At 41.8% G+C, this 15,139-nt stretch overlaps 2 protein-coding genes across 19 annotated transcripts in view; one reads left to right on the plus strand and one right to left on the minus strand.

Annotated features, from left to right (window-relative positions):
- LOC127767426 (formin-like protein 13) overlaps positions 1–14,913 on the plus strand; it is a 43,650-nt gene extending 28,737 nt beyond the window's left edge. For 2 of the 17 annotated variants that reach the window (XR_008016395.1, XR_008016397.1), the window contains exons 4-7: positions 12,830–13,064; positions 13,425–13,615; positions 13,798–13,892; positions 14,145–14,678. Coding sequence is in view for 1 of the 17 variants with exons in the window: in XM_052292765.1 (XP_052148725.1) it covers positions 10,899–11,359; positions 11,807–11,849; positions 12,208–12,516 (813 nt within the window). In the remaining 16 variants the exon portion in view is untranslated. The other 15 variants (XR_008016394.1, XR_008016392.1, XR_008016393.1 and 12 more) reach the window with 15 other exon arrangements.
- On the minus strand, positions 1,650–8,570 carry LOC127767424 (uncharacterized). Of its 2 annotated transcripts, none has more exons than XM_052292764.1 (6): positions 8,338–8,570; positions 5,023–5,262; positions 3,616–3,727; positions 3,355–3,529; positions 2,172–2,412; positions 1,650–1,957 (listed from the first exon to the last, which is right to left on the minus strand). In XM_052292764.1, the coding sequence occupies exons 1-6, from the start codon at positions 8,519–8,521 to the stop codon at positions 1,791–1,793; spliced, it is 1,119 nt and encodes a 372-aa protein (XP_052148724.1). In that variant the 5' UTR covers positions 8,522–8,570; the 3' UTR covers positions 1,650–1,790. The 2 variants fall into 2 exon arrangements, with proteins under 2 accessions (XP_052148724.1, XP_052148723.1); XM_052292763.1 differs by having other exon boundaries at positions 1,650–2,092; positions 8,338–8,569.
- Positions 14,914–15,139: the final 226 nt, after the last annotated feature.

Here is a 15,139-nt window from a genome sequence, read left to right on the forward strand (position 1 = left end):
CGCTCAAGCGCTCAGCTACGGCGACACCTTGCCGCCGATCGTCTTCGGCTATGCGTCTACGCCATCAAGCTTCGGGTTGCTGCTGCGTCGCCCCCCTTGGGCCATAGTGCCGTTGCCTGTGGTCAACACCTCCACTGGTTGTTGCAATGCTGAGAGGTGCCCTCCTCAGCATGGCTATATCACCGATCAACTTCTCACCGCTGCATCGACATGGAGCTGCAGCTGTGTTGCCCTCTCGGACCATAGCTTCGCCACTTTCGTCGTCTTCATTGCCGTTCGCGCATCGACAACCTTGTTGTCCGCACTGGTCATTGTCAGCCGCTCAGGGTCTTCTTCCTCAACTTCGAGCATTGCCGTCGAATCTCCAAGTTGCCACCATCACCGCTCTAGGCCGGTGGTCCAGCAACCTCTACATGGCTACTGACGTCGCCGTCTAGGCCGTTGGTCCGGCTATTTTGCCTTCTTCGTCATCCAACATGTCTCATCGCCAACGTCGCCATATCTTCCTCGACTACACTTCGCTCTTCTCCGTCAACTGCGTGCTGCTCTGGCAATTCTCCCTCTACGCAGTTCTCGCGCCGCGACCGTCCCGGATGCCTTCTTTGCTAGTCTCCTCCGACATGGCGTATGATTCATAGTGGTCCCCTGCCTCGCCCGCGCGGTATTGGCAACACCATGGCGCGTGTTCGTCCCGAGTTGTCCTCGGGTCTGGCAAACCCGGCGTGATGTCTTGTCCATCACGGTTCGATTACATCGGCTCTTCGGCGTCATCTTCCTCAACGACTACCGCGATTGTGTCACCGTGTTTGTCTCCAGCGCGTCCTCGCACACCATTGGTCCACGACGCCCTCCCGTCCGTCCATGACCACTCTACGGCGCCTCATGTGCGCCTTGCGGCTCAGCTACCTCGACATCATAGGCTTCCCTATCTCGGCTACATCGACCACAGCTACTCTACGCACGGCTTCATCGACCACGGCTCTCTCGGCTCCTTCGTTTTAGCTACATCGACTACGGCACAAAGGGCTATCATCGTGTTGAGTACTCTTGTCGGTTTTTTTCTCCAGTCCAAGTGTTCGAACGTGAACACTTGAACTGCGGGGGGATATTAGAGTATGTGGTAGTTAGAGATGTATTAGGATATGATTGATTTGTTTGGATTCCTTCCAAATCTATAATCCTTCCTTATCTCCTCCCTATATACTCCTATATATACTAGCTCCCGAGGCTCAATACAATGTGTCCAATATTTGCAGTATTCCTCTTCCCCTATACTATCCAACATCCACTGGCAAAATGCCACAATTATGGAGTGTTTTCCCTAAAAGTTAATTTTTTGCAGTGTCCTAGGGCTAAAACCACACGATAGCAACGTACTGTAGCAAAATTTCCCTATACATATTTAGTGTTTGACACCATTCATATTATTGAAAAAATTTACATAACTATTATTATAGTCATTTATTTTGTTATGATCTTTTTTGTCATTAAAGTTACTTCAAGCACTGTTAACCCTATATTTTTTGTGTTTACACAAAAGTGTTGAATAAAATGAATGGATATTGACACAAAATTTTCGAATGAAGCAAATAGTTAACGTTTGTCCAAAAATCAAATTGCATTAAATATTTAAAAAAAAGGGGAGGGCGTACATGTCAATAAGGACTTTATACATAACTACTGGCTTCCCACAACGAATAACGTACGTACGTACATACACACACACAAACATATATATATATATATATAATTTCATGGTTTAACCACGTTTTTAACAATGCTTGACATGCCTATGAGAAGTCCCGGTCTGGAAATAGCAGGGGAGCAACAAGGGTCCAGATGTACAATGCAGCCGTAGCCCACTCAGTGCAGATGCGAACCCAAACAGTTGTCCATCCAACATCCATCAGCTCCGAGCTGTCTGAAGCAGCGCTCGTCCAGCCAGTCAGAAGCATGGCTGAATACATACTTGCAAGAGCAAAGATAACGTGAAAAAATGTATATGAATAGCTCACGGGGCGCGCATCAATTTCTTTACTGTCGCTTTTCCCCGCCTCCACGTTATCATCACCAAGTAAAGGATTCTTGATTCCTATTGCATTGTTGATTAGCAAGATAGCCAGCATGCACACAGATGGAGACTGGGTATTTGGTAATTGGCAGTTACGTACCAGATCTAGGAGATGATGGTGGCGAAAGAAATGTAGTGGAAGATCCAGCACGAACAGCAGAGTACACGACAGAGAGAACAGTTGTGAGCATCCCGAGTATAAGAGCGCTCATTGAAACCTGCTTAGAGTGTCTGTGAAGTCCGTTGCATGCATAGTCATCTGGTTCACTCGAGAGACTAGTGTAACACAGGTATGCACAGTAAACTGAAATAACAGAAGCAGGCATAACACTTCCATTGACCTGGGCAAGGAAACATTACAAGTTCACATTATTTCTTCAGGAACCAACGAAAGCAGGAGATAACTAATGTATTTGATATTTGTTTCATCAGAGGCATTCAATTCAATCCCACGTCTGTTATAAATGTAAACATAAGCGTAATCAATATTATGACCCAGTAGAAAAATATGAGTGGACCCAGCAGATCCGTAGTTGGTGATAGGATTATTAGAATCACAAAATATCAACAGGAATGAACTAAATGCAGTTCAGGTTCACTATGCAAACTGACAAGACTGAATACAGCAGACTGTCATCGAGTTACAAATATGGATAGGAAGTACATCTGAGCAACATTACTAAACATTTTTATATTGTGTTGTTTAAATAAATTTATCTGCTTGGCAGCTATTACTAATAGGTGATGGTTACCAAAACACATATGTGAATATTCTTCATACTTTGTCCTAGTATACCCATAAGGAATGGTGCATGCTCAATGTCTATACTACGTTTAAAAGAGAGTAGTGGTGGTGATCGTTCTGCCACCACCACCACCACCACCACCATTGCCGTCGTTTGGGGCCTGGGAATAGTGGGGAGGGGTGCCGTAGCAAGTTAGAAAAAATGGGTAGAGTATTTATTTGAACCAAATGGTGGGAAAATAAAACTACAATAAAATATGACATTAGTAGAATATGAATAATTTAGATTCATTTTCTATTATTAGAAGCAACGGTGTAGTTTAATGTTTAGCTCCACATACATGTACAAATTATTTTATAAATGCGAGCTTATGATCAGCAAGAATGATTTTCTTTTGCTTTTGAGGCTCTAAAACATATCATGATCTAAGTAATTTTACTTAATTTATGTTGCAAGCACAGGCATTTATAGCTAGTTAAACCAAAAAATACAATTAGAGCGCATCATGAGAGTACTTGAAGTGGGTAGAAGTGTCACCTGGGGGTGTAACGCAATTATGGCGAATGCAAAAGCAAGAATAATGGTCATGGTAATGAAGAACACATTGAGACCACAATCATGACCAGAGGGATTGAACCACGTGAAGAGCAAACCAGAGAAGGCAAATGTAGAGAGATAGCAAACCACAGTTACTACCAACAAAGCAATTTCCCTACATGAAGATTAACATACCAGAATTAGTGATAGGAAAGAAATTTTTTGGTTCAAGAATCATTGGATGGTGACTAGCGTGCACACCACTTTTGCTCATCCTTCTCAATCCATGAGTCATTCCAATTGTTTGTGAAGTCTAAAAGCATCACGACCTGCACCAGAAGAAACAAGCCGGATCCAAATTTTGACAGTACCTCTGCAATGGACAATCTTCAAATTAGAGAAACACAAGAGGCATGATGATAAGTTGATAACTGGTTCATAAGAACCAATGAAAACGTGGTACTAATATCTGGGAATATAAAAAGGAGGTTCATGTCTTACCCTAACAACCCTATTATAGTCCCAGCTAAACTCGAAGATTTTCTTTGAGATAGAGATATCCAACCCCCAAATAGTTGAAGTTGGAGTTGTACCAAACAGAGGCCTAACAAACTAATATAATTCAAATTCTTAAATAGAAATAGATTAGAACTAAAGCAAATCAACACTGCACTGTGTAATTATCTTGGCATCCTTTTTGTTACTAGAAGAATAACAACCATGCAAATTTAGGCTTGTTTCAGGGTTTCAATGCATTAGCTTTCAACAATTATTGGACCTTGTTACCTACCGAACAATTAAAATTCTAGGAGTAAATTGCAATTTGCTGATGCTCCAAGCATTGTGCCTTGTATTTCACTTTGTTCCACATTTCACTAAGCATTGCACTGTACGCTTGCTCAAGCACACTAGGAGTAATCAGCCATACCTAATTTTGCTTGCAGATGCATTCTAGAGAAGATTGGCCATATCGCATAACATGTGTCTGGCTGGACTGAGTTGGACCAGACCTTACCCCTAATTTGTTTCGGGTGGTTTAAACTGCAATAACAGTCGAGGGTTGCAAAACGAAAGCATTGCCAAAACCAGGTGTATAGTGAGGCAAAAAAGATTATATACGGTGCTTACGATTTAATTAAAAATTCTAAATTCTAGAGTTTAGATTATCTTCCATCATGACATGGACTGCTGTCTGTTGGATGGTTTTAATCCAGGGTACAAGAACTACTGTTGCATATGCATGAAAGTAATAGCCAACTAAAAAAATTACATATGTATCTAACATTATTCAAAAACAAGTCTGCATATACCTTTCTATTTTGGGTAAATAGGCACTCTCTCCATGCAATTTTAGCATTGGGACCAGAGCTCACCACCAGCTCGTTACTGGCTTAGTTAAAACTAAGTAACTCAATTTAACAAGATTTCCTTTTCCAAAATCTGGTTATAGGGAAAACAGGTGCATTTCCTTCTGCAATATTTTCCCAGTCACCCACACTGCCCACCTAACAACTTACTTACCCGCACCAAAAGGCCAAAACCATTGCCATCGCTCACCCAACCAGAACTTTCTTTACATTAATAGTAGCACGCCAACAGAGAAAGGGAAAAGAATAATGGGTGTACAGTAAATCACACGTATAGATGATTAGCAAATAAAAAGCTTACCATAAATAGTAATAACAACGTTCGGCACACAGAACATAAGAACGATGAGAACAACCCAGACAACAATTTTTGCAATCCAGCCACCATGGTGCCATGCATCACGCCGGTCATTTTGGTCTTTGACACCAATCATCATCAGAGCAAATATTGCAAAAAACAAGAAGTTCCCAAGGCTGACACGAAGAACAGCATTCATTTGAAACCATTCATCCGGTTGTGTATAATCAAACGTATTTATCCCTGCAATACAGTGCAATTCACTTCAAATTTTAGCTCGCTTATATGATACTGAAAATCAATGCATCAATGGTTCCTTTTAATTGCTACAAGTCCAAGACTCAATGGTAAAATTGACCAAAAGAACTCTTGAAACTTCAATAGTTTTAAACACAAAACACATTCCCCATATCACAATATAGCACCCAGCTACATAAATAAGCAATGTTATTCACATTGATGAAAATATTTGGTCAATGCCAATGATTTATTGTTTTGGCATGTTGTAACTAGAGCTACCTACCGTCTCGAAAGAATTTCAGCGGATGGCAATAATGTCGAATATAGGTAAACAATAGAAGAGATTTCACTTACTATAGCCCATGAGTTCTGGCTACCAGAACATAAGATTTATACCTACAAATTTAGTGCCCTAAATATGCAATTCTCAACTTCAGAGACCCATGTGAAATTCCGGCACAAGTTTAGGGCCATAAAGCACAAATACTCCTGAATTACTAGTAATATGAGAATATTACTATTAATATTACACAGAAATACAAATCGAGTGCAGTAAATACATTACAGTAAAATGTTGTTTACTATTAAGATAAGAAAACACATCGACAAATACAATTCTTGGGTAGTAGGGGACCCCAAATCCTCTAAAACTAAAATCCGTATCCTATATAGGAAGGATTCTAGAGCCATTATTCCTCAGTTCACTGCTACATGACTTGTTTATATCCATCCAAATATCCCTAAGTATCCACTGGACATGCCTAAATTTAAACAAGACTACTGAATAATGAACTAGAAACATGTATGTCCATTCTAGCACTCCGCAATTATGCCTTTGCTGTGCACACAATAATAAATTCAATGTTACTACAAAAGCATTTACAAGCTAACTGAAAGAAAAGATATCATGCCAACTCATAGCTTCTCAATCTTTGTGGTTATTTGAGAAAATCCACAGATTGCAGCCCTCGGTGCATAACAAAACAACCTTCCCCTTTTCCTTCATATTAGACAAAATGAGTAAACAACGACTGCTCGTTTTATTCTAAGAAAAGTAAACTAATTTTCTTTTGATATTACAGAGGTCCATCGCATCGTGATTTTATATATATTAACTTATTATGAATATATATAATTCTTCTGTCCAGAAGGTTGTGAGTAAAGTTCAAGTTTATCACGTCTGATGGTCGAAATTTTATATTCATTTTATATGTGAAGTTGGTTGTTGTGATCCATTTTTGTAAAGAACTGGATTAAGAAAACTGCTATTCATGTATGTGTTCTCCTTTCCTTGGAAGGAAGGTATTATACATCCCAGTCTCCCACTACTTGGGAGGTACCTCTCTACAGAGGGAGGTATGAAAACTAATCCCATAAGCGGGGATAGGATTGGAAATTCACCTTTGCATCTGCATCTGAGTTTTGTCAAAGCATAATATTGGAAGAGAACCTCTTATTTAGTATATCAAAGTAAGAAATGCACTAAAAGCTACTCCCTCCATCACAAAATATAACAACTTATAGCATTCAAAACTTGTCCCAAAATATAACAATCTCTCTCATACATCCTCTTCTCAACCAATCAACCAATCACAACCTTCCACCATTTAAATTATCTTCATAATTCCTCTTCTCAACTAATCACAATATCTCCCCAATTAATTCCACATACTTTCTTAATACCCGTGTCGAACTCTTGTTTTTTTCGAACACGCAGAGGAGATCTGCGCATCGTTTCATTAAAAGATAGAAAGGAAGGCTGGGATGTAGGATTTAAACAAACCCCAACACCCATCAATTGAAAGTCTTATAGGAACACAACACACGCCCACTCTAAGAACAAAGATAACACATGCCAACCTGCCTAGGGTGCAAGAACTACAAGCCTTAGACAACAGGTCTTGGAGCTTCGAAGTTCGAAGCTCCCGCCAAACACCAAAGCGTGGCCTCACTGGGCACAGCATGGAGCACATTCACCACACTAGGGTTTGCTCCATTGAAAACACAAATGTTTCTATGATTCCAAATCTCCCAAGTGACCAAAATAATCAACGAGTTGAGCCCCTTCTTGCTTTTCTGCAAGCCATTCACTGTCCTTGACCACCAATTGGAGAATTTACCCGTGTCTTGGTTACAAAACGTAGAGGTATAACCCAAACTCTATATTTTGGGACGGAGGTAGTAACAAACATAAGGGTTTCACATAATCCTTGTGAATATGTCCATTTGACCTATCAACTGTTTATGTTCAAGCACAGATGCTTCAGAGTTTCTAGAGCAAAATTCACATACCCCTTGTATTATGTCATAGTTACACAAAATTACAAGGAGCACATGGCATATAACCCTGGGTATTATGGTTCTAGTGTTTCATAAAACCACACCTTTGACCAATTGATCTTTGACCACCATACTTATGAGTTCTAAAATCAAATATGGAATTTATGTATTCTTTTGATCAATTAGCCACCTAGTTAAGCATTCTTTATTTTGTTATAGTAGCAACTCAAATTAGTTAAAAGTGAAGTTTTGTGAAACTAAAACCATAATACCTAGGGTTGTTTGTCACATGCCAAAACATTTCTAGTTTTATGCAACTTAGACTATAATACCTGGGATTTTCTAGAATTCACTCTACTAGGGGGGCTAACATAGATCCGTATCATTCTAGTTACAAATGACAATAACATGTGGATACCTCAGTTTCAATTTATAAAACGTTATGACATGTTGGCAACTCCTCTCCCATCTTAAGTTTACACGACGCTGGTAACAAGAACAAATTCACTATTCCATACACATGGCTGTCCCAAAAATGTATCCTCAATTTGTTTTCAGAATTGCATGCCATCAGAAAGCAAAATGACTGTGAAGCACCCGAGAATTCCCCAAATCAAATCAGTAGTGTAAAATAGCCAAAGCCTCCTATTACAACTACATTAAAAAAACATCAATTACAACATGCAGTCACAATTAGAGAAGGGGAACCCTTGAAATCAAGAGGAATCAGGACCAGATTACTAACAAGATAAGGAAGGGGATTGGATATGTGGGAGGGGAGTGGTGGTGGGCACGTACATGGGATTTGCTTGAGGAGAGGCGTGGCGAACTGGCGCATGAGGAAGGAGAGTACTAGGGAGGCGGCGAAGAGGCCGCAATAGGCGAGGCGAGCGGAGCGGCGGGAGATGGCGGACAACGCCGACGCGCACAGGTTGCAGGTGCAGCCCGCGCAGGCGGACGCCAGGCACGAGGCGCACCACATGTCCTCCTAATCTCCGGTGCCCCGGCGGCTCTTCCGCTACTGATGGTCGTGACGGCTTCCGATTTATTCGTACAAAGCAGCTGATCGAATCTACCAGCACGGGCCCCATTTTTTTATGGGACAATTTCTTTTTCCCCACTTTCATCTCCAATATTGATTTTCCCCCTACTTTTTAGAGTTTTCGGTTTTTGCCCCCACTTTTTTCACTGGAAGAGGCGTTTACCCCTACATTGAATGGAAGTTAGTGGGACCGGGTATATGGCAGTAAAAAAAATAGAGAAATAAATGAAATATTTTTTTTGAATTTGTGTTTTACTTTTTTACCCCTGGCACTAGTCTAACAAATTCCGTCGGCGGCGGCAAGCGGCGGCCAGGCGGCTGCGAGCGGCGGCCAGGCGGCTGCGAGCGGCGGGGAGAGGGACAGGCGACGGCGGCGACCAGGCGGCGGCTAGGGCACAGCTCCTTCCGTCGGCGGCCAGGCGGCTGCGAGAGGGACAGGCGGCGGCAGCGATGACCAGGCGGCGAGGGGCAGCCAAGCGGCTGCGAGCGGCGGCCAGGCAGCGGGGAGAGGGACAAGCGGCGGCGGTGACCAGGCGGCGATGGAAGGCTAGGGCGCAGCTCCTCCCGTCGGCGGTGGCGAGTGATGGCCAGGCGGCTGCGAGCAGTGGTGGCGACCAGGCGGCGGCGGCAGCTAGGGGGCACCTCCTCCCATCGGCGGCGGCGAGTGGCGGCCAGGCGGCGGGGAGAGGGTAGGCAGCAGCGATGGGGCACGGGAGAAACGAAAAGGAGACATCGTCACCGTCGTCGTCGTCGCCTCCACCAAGCTCCCTGCCGGCGGCCACCACTTCGCGTCCTTGCCCCCTCTTGAGATTGTACCGATGGGAGAGGGGGTATAAATGTCCTATTTAACACCGTTAACTTCTCCATCCAAAACAGGGGCAAAAGCCTCTTTCGGTTCAAAAAAAAGTGGGGGCAAAAACAAAAACCCTAAAAAGTAGGGGCAAAATCAATATTAGAGATGAAAATGGGGGGCAAAAATGAAATTGTCCCTTTTTTATTTATAATCCATTAATTAATAAGGGTGAGGCTATTCTATACCCCTCCCCTTCAACAAGGCCCAACCCACCTCCCCTTTTTTCATTGGGCTCATAACCCACCTCCCCTCTTCTCCTGAAGGGTCTAACCCACCTCCCCCTTCTTTCATTGGGCTCATGACCCCCCTCCCCCCTTCCCCTGAAGGGCCCAACCCACCTCTCCCTTCTTTCATGGACTTATAATCCACCTTCCACCCAAATCAAAGCATGGTTAAAGGACCTCAAATCACTGCCACGTCAATTAAACCCGATGCTAACTTCCTCCCACGTGCACCTATTTGATGTCCTCGTCTCGTACAAACAGAGCAGTAATAGGATGACCACCATGCAGTAACGTTGTAAGTTACTTGCAGTAACACTGATGAAATATAGTTAAAATATATTCATGACGGATCTAGTTTTGTAGAGCTCATTTTTTAAAGCATTATGGTGTAAACGGTTCAAAAATATAATATGGTGTGAGAGATATCATTGTTTAAAGATGAGAATTCAAAAGATATCACTTGCACCTACCTTTACTAGTTCAAGGTGGGTGGTAGGTCTTGTATCTGTGTTCGATTGTTACCACATGTTATTGTAGTAACACTATTAAAAAATTGCAGTAACAAGCAATGTTACTGTAAAAAATATAAATTATAGTTGTTATTACACATATACGGTAACGTCATGATGGAATGGTAGTAACTTCCAATGAAAAGTGGTAACAATAATGGTTTAGTATTACTACTTATGGAAAGATAAATTTTAAAAGACCAATCTTCGAGAAGAAATGATAGTAACAAACTCGGTTACTGTGAAAACACCTAAACTGTTATTACTCCACAGGACACACAAAGTTACATAGTTGTAGGAAGCTAAGTACATGTGTTATTATCTTTTCTCTTTTTTCTAGAAAACTAAAAAATAAATTGGTAAATTCAAGACATGAACCCATAATCGCTAAGTACATGTGTTATTATCTTTTCTCTCTTTTTTAGAAAACTAAAAAATAAATTGGTAAATTTAAGACATCTATATCTATACTTATATACTAATATAAAAAGAAGAAGTCGCACCCCTCCAATGCTACAGGCCAAATCATCTTGGCCAATCCGTACCGTGCATCCTCAAATCATGTAAATCTCCACCGTACGATTTCACCACGTCACCACGCGAATACACAGCCTCTCCACGTGTGCGATGGACTGCACTGGATCTCAATTCACGTGGGACGGTGCGAGGACTACGCCTCTCCACTCGCGTCTAGGTTATCCTCTCCTCCTCCTCGCCTCCTCGCTCCTCGCATGGCACCGCGTCGCTGCAGCCTCACCGGAGCCGTCTTCTTTGCCAGCCGCCGCCGCCGCCTCCGCCTCCGTCGACCCCTTCCGCCGCCGCCTCCGCCTCCGTCGACCCCTTCCGCCGCCGTCGACCCCTTCTGCCCCCGCTGCCACCGCCGTCCCCTTCCGCCGCTGGACACGCCAGAGCCGACTTCTTCGTCGCCATCGTCCCATCGCTCCTCCTCTCATCCTCCTCGCCTCCTCGCCTCCTCGCTCCTACCCGCATGTACTAACGCCGCGCCACCGCAGCCTCACCAGAGCCGGCTTCTTCGCCAGCCGCGGCCGCCGCCACCACCGCCCCCTTCCACCGCCATCGCCACCGCCGCCGCGCACTCCACAGCTAGCAGCCGTGGTCTTCCCCATCGGCCGCGGATGGAGCCGACGTCGTCCCCATCCGGCGCCGCCGTCAAACTCCATCGCTGCCACAGGTTACTTGCATACTGAAAAACTGAAAATGTCTGCAAATTTTTCAATGACTTACATTTTGTGACATACTGAAAATGTCTGCCAAACTGCCACAGGTTATATTTTTTGAATTTTTCAATGACTTACATTTTGTGTCTTACTGAAAATGTCTGAAAAAGTGTGCCAAACTGCCACAGGTTATATTTTGTGAATTTTTCAATGACTTTGAATGTGGCTCAAATACATTCTGTCTTTGATTCCACTTTAATTCCCCTATTGATGTCAACAACATGTGACCATGTGAACTATCTCCAGTGGTTGAATTATCTCCAGGAAATGTACTTGAATGTCTCTGGTTAATCTAACTAATAATTCACAGCAGTTATACATTTTACTGAATCAAGTATGTGCAGTTTCACATAATAATTTGCAGTACATGTGTTTGATTTGATGCACATTATCTTCAATAGGTCCAGAAGGCTGGAGCTACACAATCAGCTAGGTCTTACCATGGTAAATTGTTTCCGGTTATTCTCAATTGCCGTTCGGTGGGCTCAGGATAACCGATCGAAATTAGAGTTGTGATAGTTGATTTGCAGGTCTATGGAGGGGAATGTGGGGTTTGCGCTCATGATTTGGAGGGGGTTTCTGTTCGGTTCATGCACCAGCCTCCTATAGTGTCTTTGTTAGATTTATCTTATTTGCGCACATAATGCAAACCATTTAGGTTTACGGTGGTCGTTGGACAGAAGTAGAATGTGTTTACCCATCAGCGTGCCCAATGCCCACCTACGTCTATTTTCTTGTTAGCGAGGATATCGATCAATTGACTGCTCAATTAATCAATTCATCTATTGTGTGGGTTATTCAGGTCAATCGGCTCCTCCCCTCAGCCCACTTCCATGGTCAATGCAGTAAGCTCTACATCCGGACCTACTGCAAGGCCAGGTCAATACACTCCATATTTTGCTTCATTTGCAAATCGGTTTTGCAGCTAACTAATTGGATGAGAACAGATGTCACATGTATGTACTGCTCATATATCTTGATATCATCTCGATCTCGCAAAATTTTGATGGTTTGCTTCTCAAATTGTTTTTTACTGCTCAATGTAATTTTTGTATTCCGTTTTATAGCGATTTGTCATATACTTCTAATAGATCTCAACCTGTATTGCTGATGGTTGCTTCTTACAGCTCAATTCTTTTTTTCCCTGTATTCCATACTCCTGATTTGTCATAGGTTTGGAGATCTCAAATGCTTCACTATATGACAACATGTACAGTTCAAGCTGAATAGTTTACAGAGGAACATAATAGTAGCTGTCTAGGATTGGAGATAATTTCTGAACCTCAAGACCTCATTTTTTCTACATATACGGCCATTACGATTGTTTAGCTGTATATTAATGTTTAGTTATATATGATTGTTTAACTTAATTATAGCTTACCAAATTGCTTTGAATTTTATCCAAATTCCACTTGGAACATCAGGTCAGCAGCCGTCAACAGGTGCAACGAGGACAAATTTGTTTGGCCAATGTTAAATTCACTCGACATATTTTCAATAGAAATTTTATTTGTTTAATTCTGTTCATCGAGCCGCGCCCCGCCGTTGGTCATTGTCGTCGTGCATTGATACACTATAGTCGCCAGCCAGACTTGTGAGCGCGACGGAGGGAGCACGCCACTCTTCAATCTCTACCTCCAGCGGCGACCCTCACCAATGGTAGGAGCAGTTGTGTCCTCCTCCCCCTCCTCCTTACTGTGCTTTATTTGGGGATCCATCCATGATACATCTCAGTCTCAGGTTCTCCCAATCTATTGAATCACATGCATCTTTCCTTTCCTTTGGATTCAAATTTCTTTTAGGTCTTGGCACTTTAGTTAACTAGGAATTTCTGCAATTTCTGCAATGTTGAGCGATTTGGGTGTTTCAGTGGCATATCTTAGTGGAACTCAGTAGTTAATGTCTTGCTCAGTTTGCTTGTAAATTAGACAGACTTCACTGAAGTTGGTCTGAACTGTTTACTCTCACAAAATTACAATTTGAGTGTTTGCATCCAAACTATATTTATGTAATTTACAGCTGAAGTAGCTCCAGTGAAACGTAATTTCATAATGCATCGAGAATACCTTGTGGAGTTATTACTGGTCGCATGGGTGAATGAACTCATCACAAGCATTGGCATCAATCAAGTTCATGTTCCCTCTGGAACTACTAAGGAAAAATTCATGACAACAAAGTTTATACCTGACAACCACTGCTTGGTGGATAAGGTGAGAAGCAGCAAAGATTTTGATTTCTCCTTTAATATAAATTATTTTGTTTGGTTGAAATATTTGTATACTCCCTAAAATTTATTCCCACTATTATTCAAGCTTGAAGCCTCGAATGCTTTTCACTAAAGGAAAGACATGCCTGAATGTTGTATAATCTATTGTCTCCTTTGGTTTTCAAGGTAACTGCTACATTGAGAGAGACTGGTCTTCAATCATCAAATTTGATTTCTTGGTATTGAAATACCAAAAGCAATGACAAGCAATGAATAGTCAGGTGAGGTTACTTCTGTATTATGGTTAAATGCACTGGCTGTTTCCTTTAAGCTAGGTTTCTATCAATTTTACTTGAGGACACGTTTTGGTTTAAGCAAGCAAATTTTCTTGCTAAATTTCTCTATGCAGATATATTCCTTTAGAAGAAAAATTCTGCAACATTGTTTGGATGGATATACATGCTCCACCAGTTGTTCTCCCATGATCAGCAGTAGCTTGATGATTTGACTCTTGAACTTTCCTTTTTTTTCAGGTGATATGTGAGGTTTTGCTTCCATAGGTTGATGGCTTGGTGATTGAGGATGCAGTAATTTGTAGTGACATCCATGTTTTGGCTTCATTAATTAGGAGGAACCAAAGCTGCAAAGGAGGTTTTTGAGCTCATGATGTCACAGTTTTACGTACTTCTTTGTGTCACAGTTGTCAAACTGACGTCTCAATATTTTCTTGCGAACGAAGCTGACCTCTTAGGCAATAGTTTTTTTTTCCTTACTGTGAATACATCCGTCCAATTCCTCTTCAAATTGGGCTCGATTGCAATAGTTGTTTTTTACATGAATTCATTTGAACTGATGTTGTGCTCTGATATAATTGTGCACTTAAAAAATTCTATATTCCCTATGACATGATTGTGTTATGTGCGCCCATTTTTCACATGGTATTTACACTTGTAGGGTTTTGTCAAACCATATACATCAAATGCACAATGGGGGTAATTGTATAGTATTAAACCATATATAGCAAATTCATCCCTGGACAGAACTGACAGTGAAACATGTTGATTAGCTTAACCCTTAACTGAATTATTGTTTTTATCCGGTGGTCGCAAATTGTTATGGTGAGGGGATATAGTTGCTTATTTATGATGAAATTAGTTGCTATGATTTAAATGGTGGTGGCACTTGCAAAAGTTTCTTTCAATGAAGTGAGTACTGAAACTTTTTTTAGACGGTAGCGGAAACAAAAGGGACAAGGAGGGTTTTTTCCTTATTCTTCACGGAAGAAGTCCCTCATTTGTCACTTATTTTTCATGTTAGCATTAGTGGTTTAGAATGAATTTTTTGTTTTTAACTATTAATAAAATTGAATAAATAAGTTTAACATGACGTGCATTGCACGTGCACGATTACTAGTGAACCCATAATCTCATAGTTCATAGCAAGCTCTTCTAACCAATCCATCCAATGCTATTCTAACCAATCCATCCAATGATATTATTTGTTTTAAGGATTATTGCTTGTTTCTTTT

Source organism: Oryza glaberrima, chromosome 3, assembly GCF_000147395.1.
Source record: "Oryza glaberrima chromosome 3, OglaRS2, whole genome shotgun sequence".
NCBI classification, from domain to species: domain Eukaryota; kingdom Viridiplantae; phylum Streptophyta; class Magnoliopsida; order Poales; family Poaceae; genus Oryza; species Oryza glaberrima.

Excerpts from the sequence above, each read along its gene's own strand:
- LOC127767424 (XM_052292763.1), bottom strand. The coding sequence starts at position 8,521 with ATGTGGTGCGCCTCGTGCCTGGCGTCCGCCTGCGCGGGCTGCACCTGC. Across the intron at positions 3,728-5,022 it reads CGTTGTTATTACTATTTATG|AGGTACTGTCAAAATTTGGA; the intron begins GTAAGCTTTTTA and ends TGTCCATTGCAG. Across the intron at positions 3,530-3,615 it reads GAGAAGGATGAGCAAAAGTG|GGAAATTGCTTTGTTGGTAG; the intron begins GTGTGCACGCTA and ends ATCTTCATGTAG.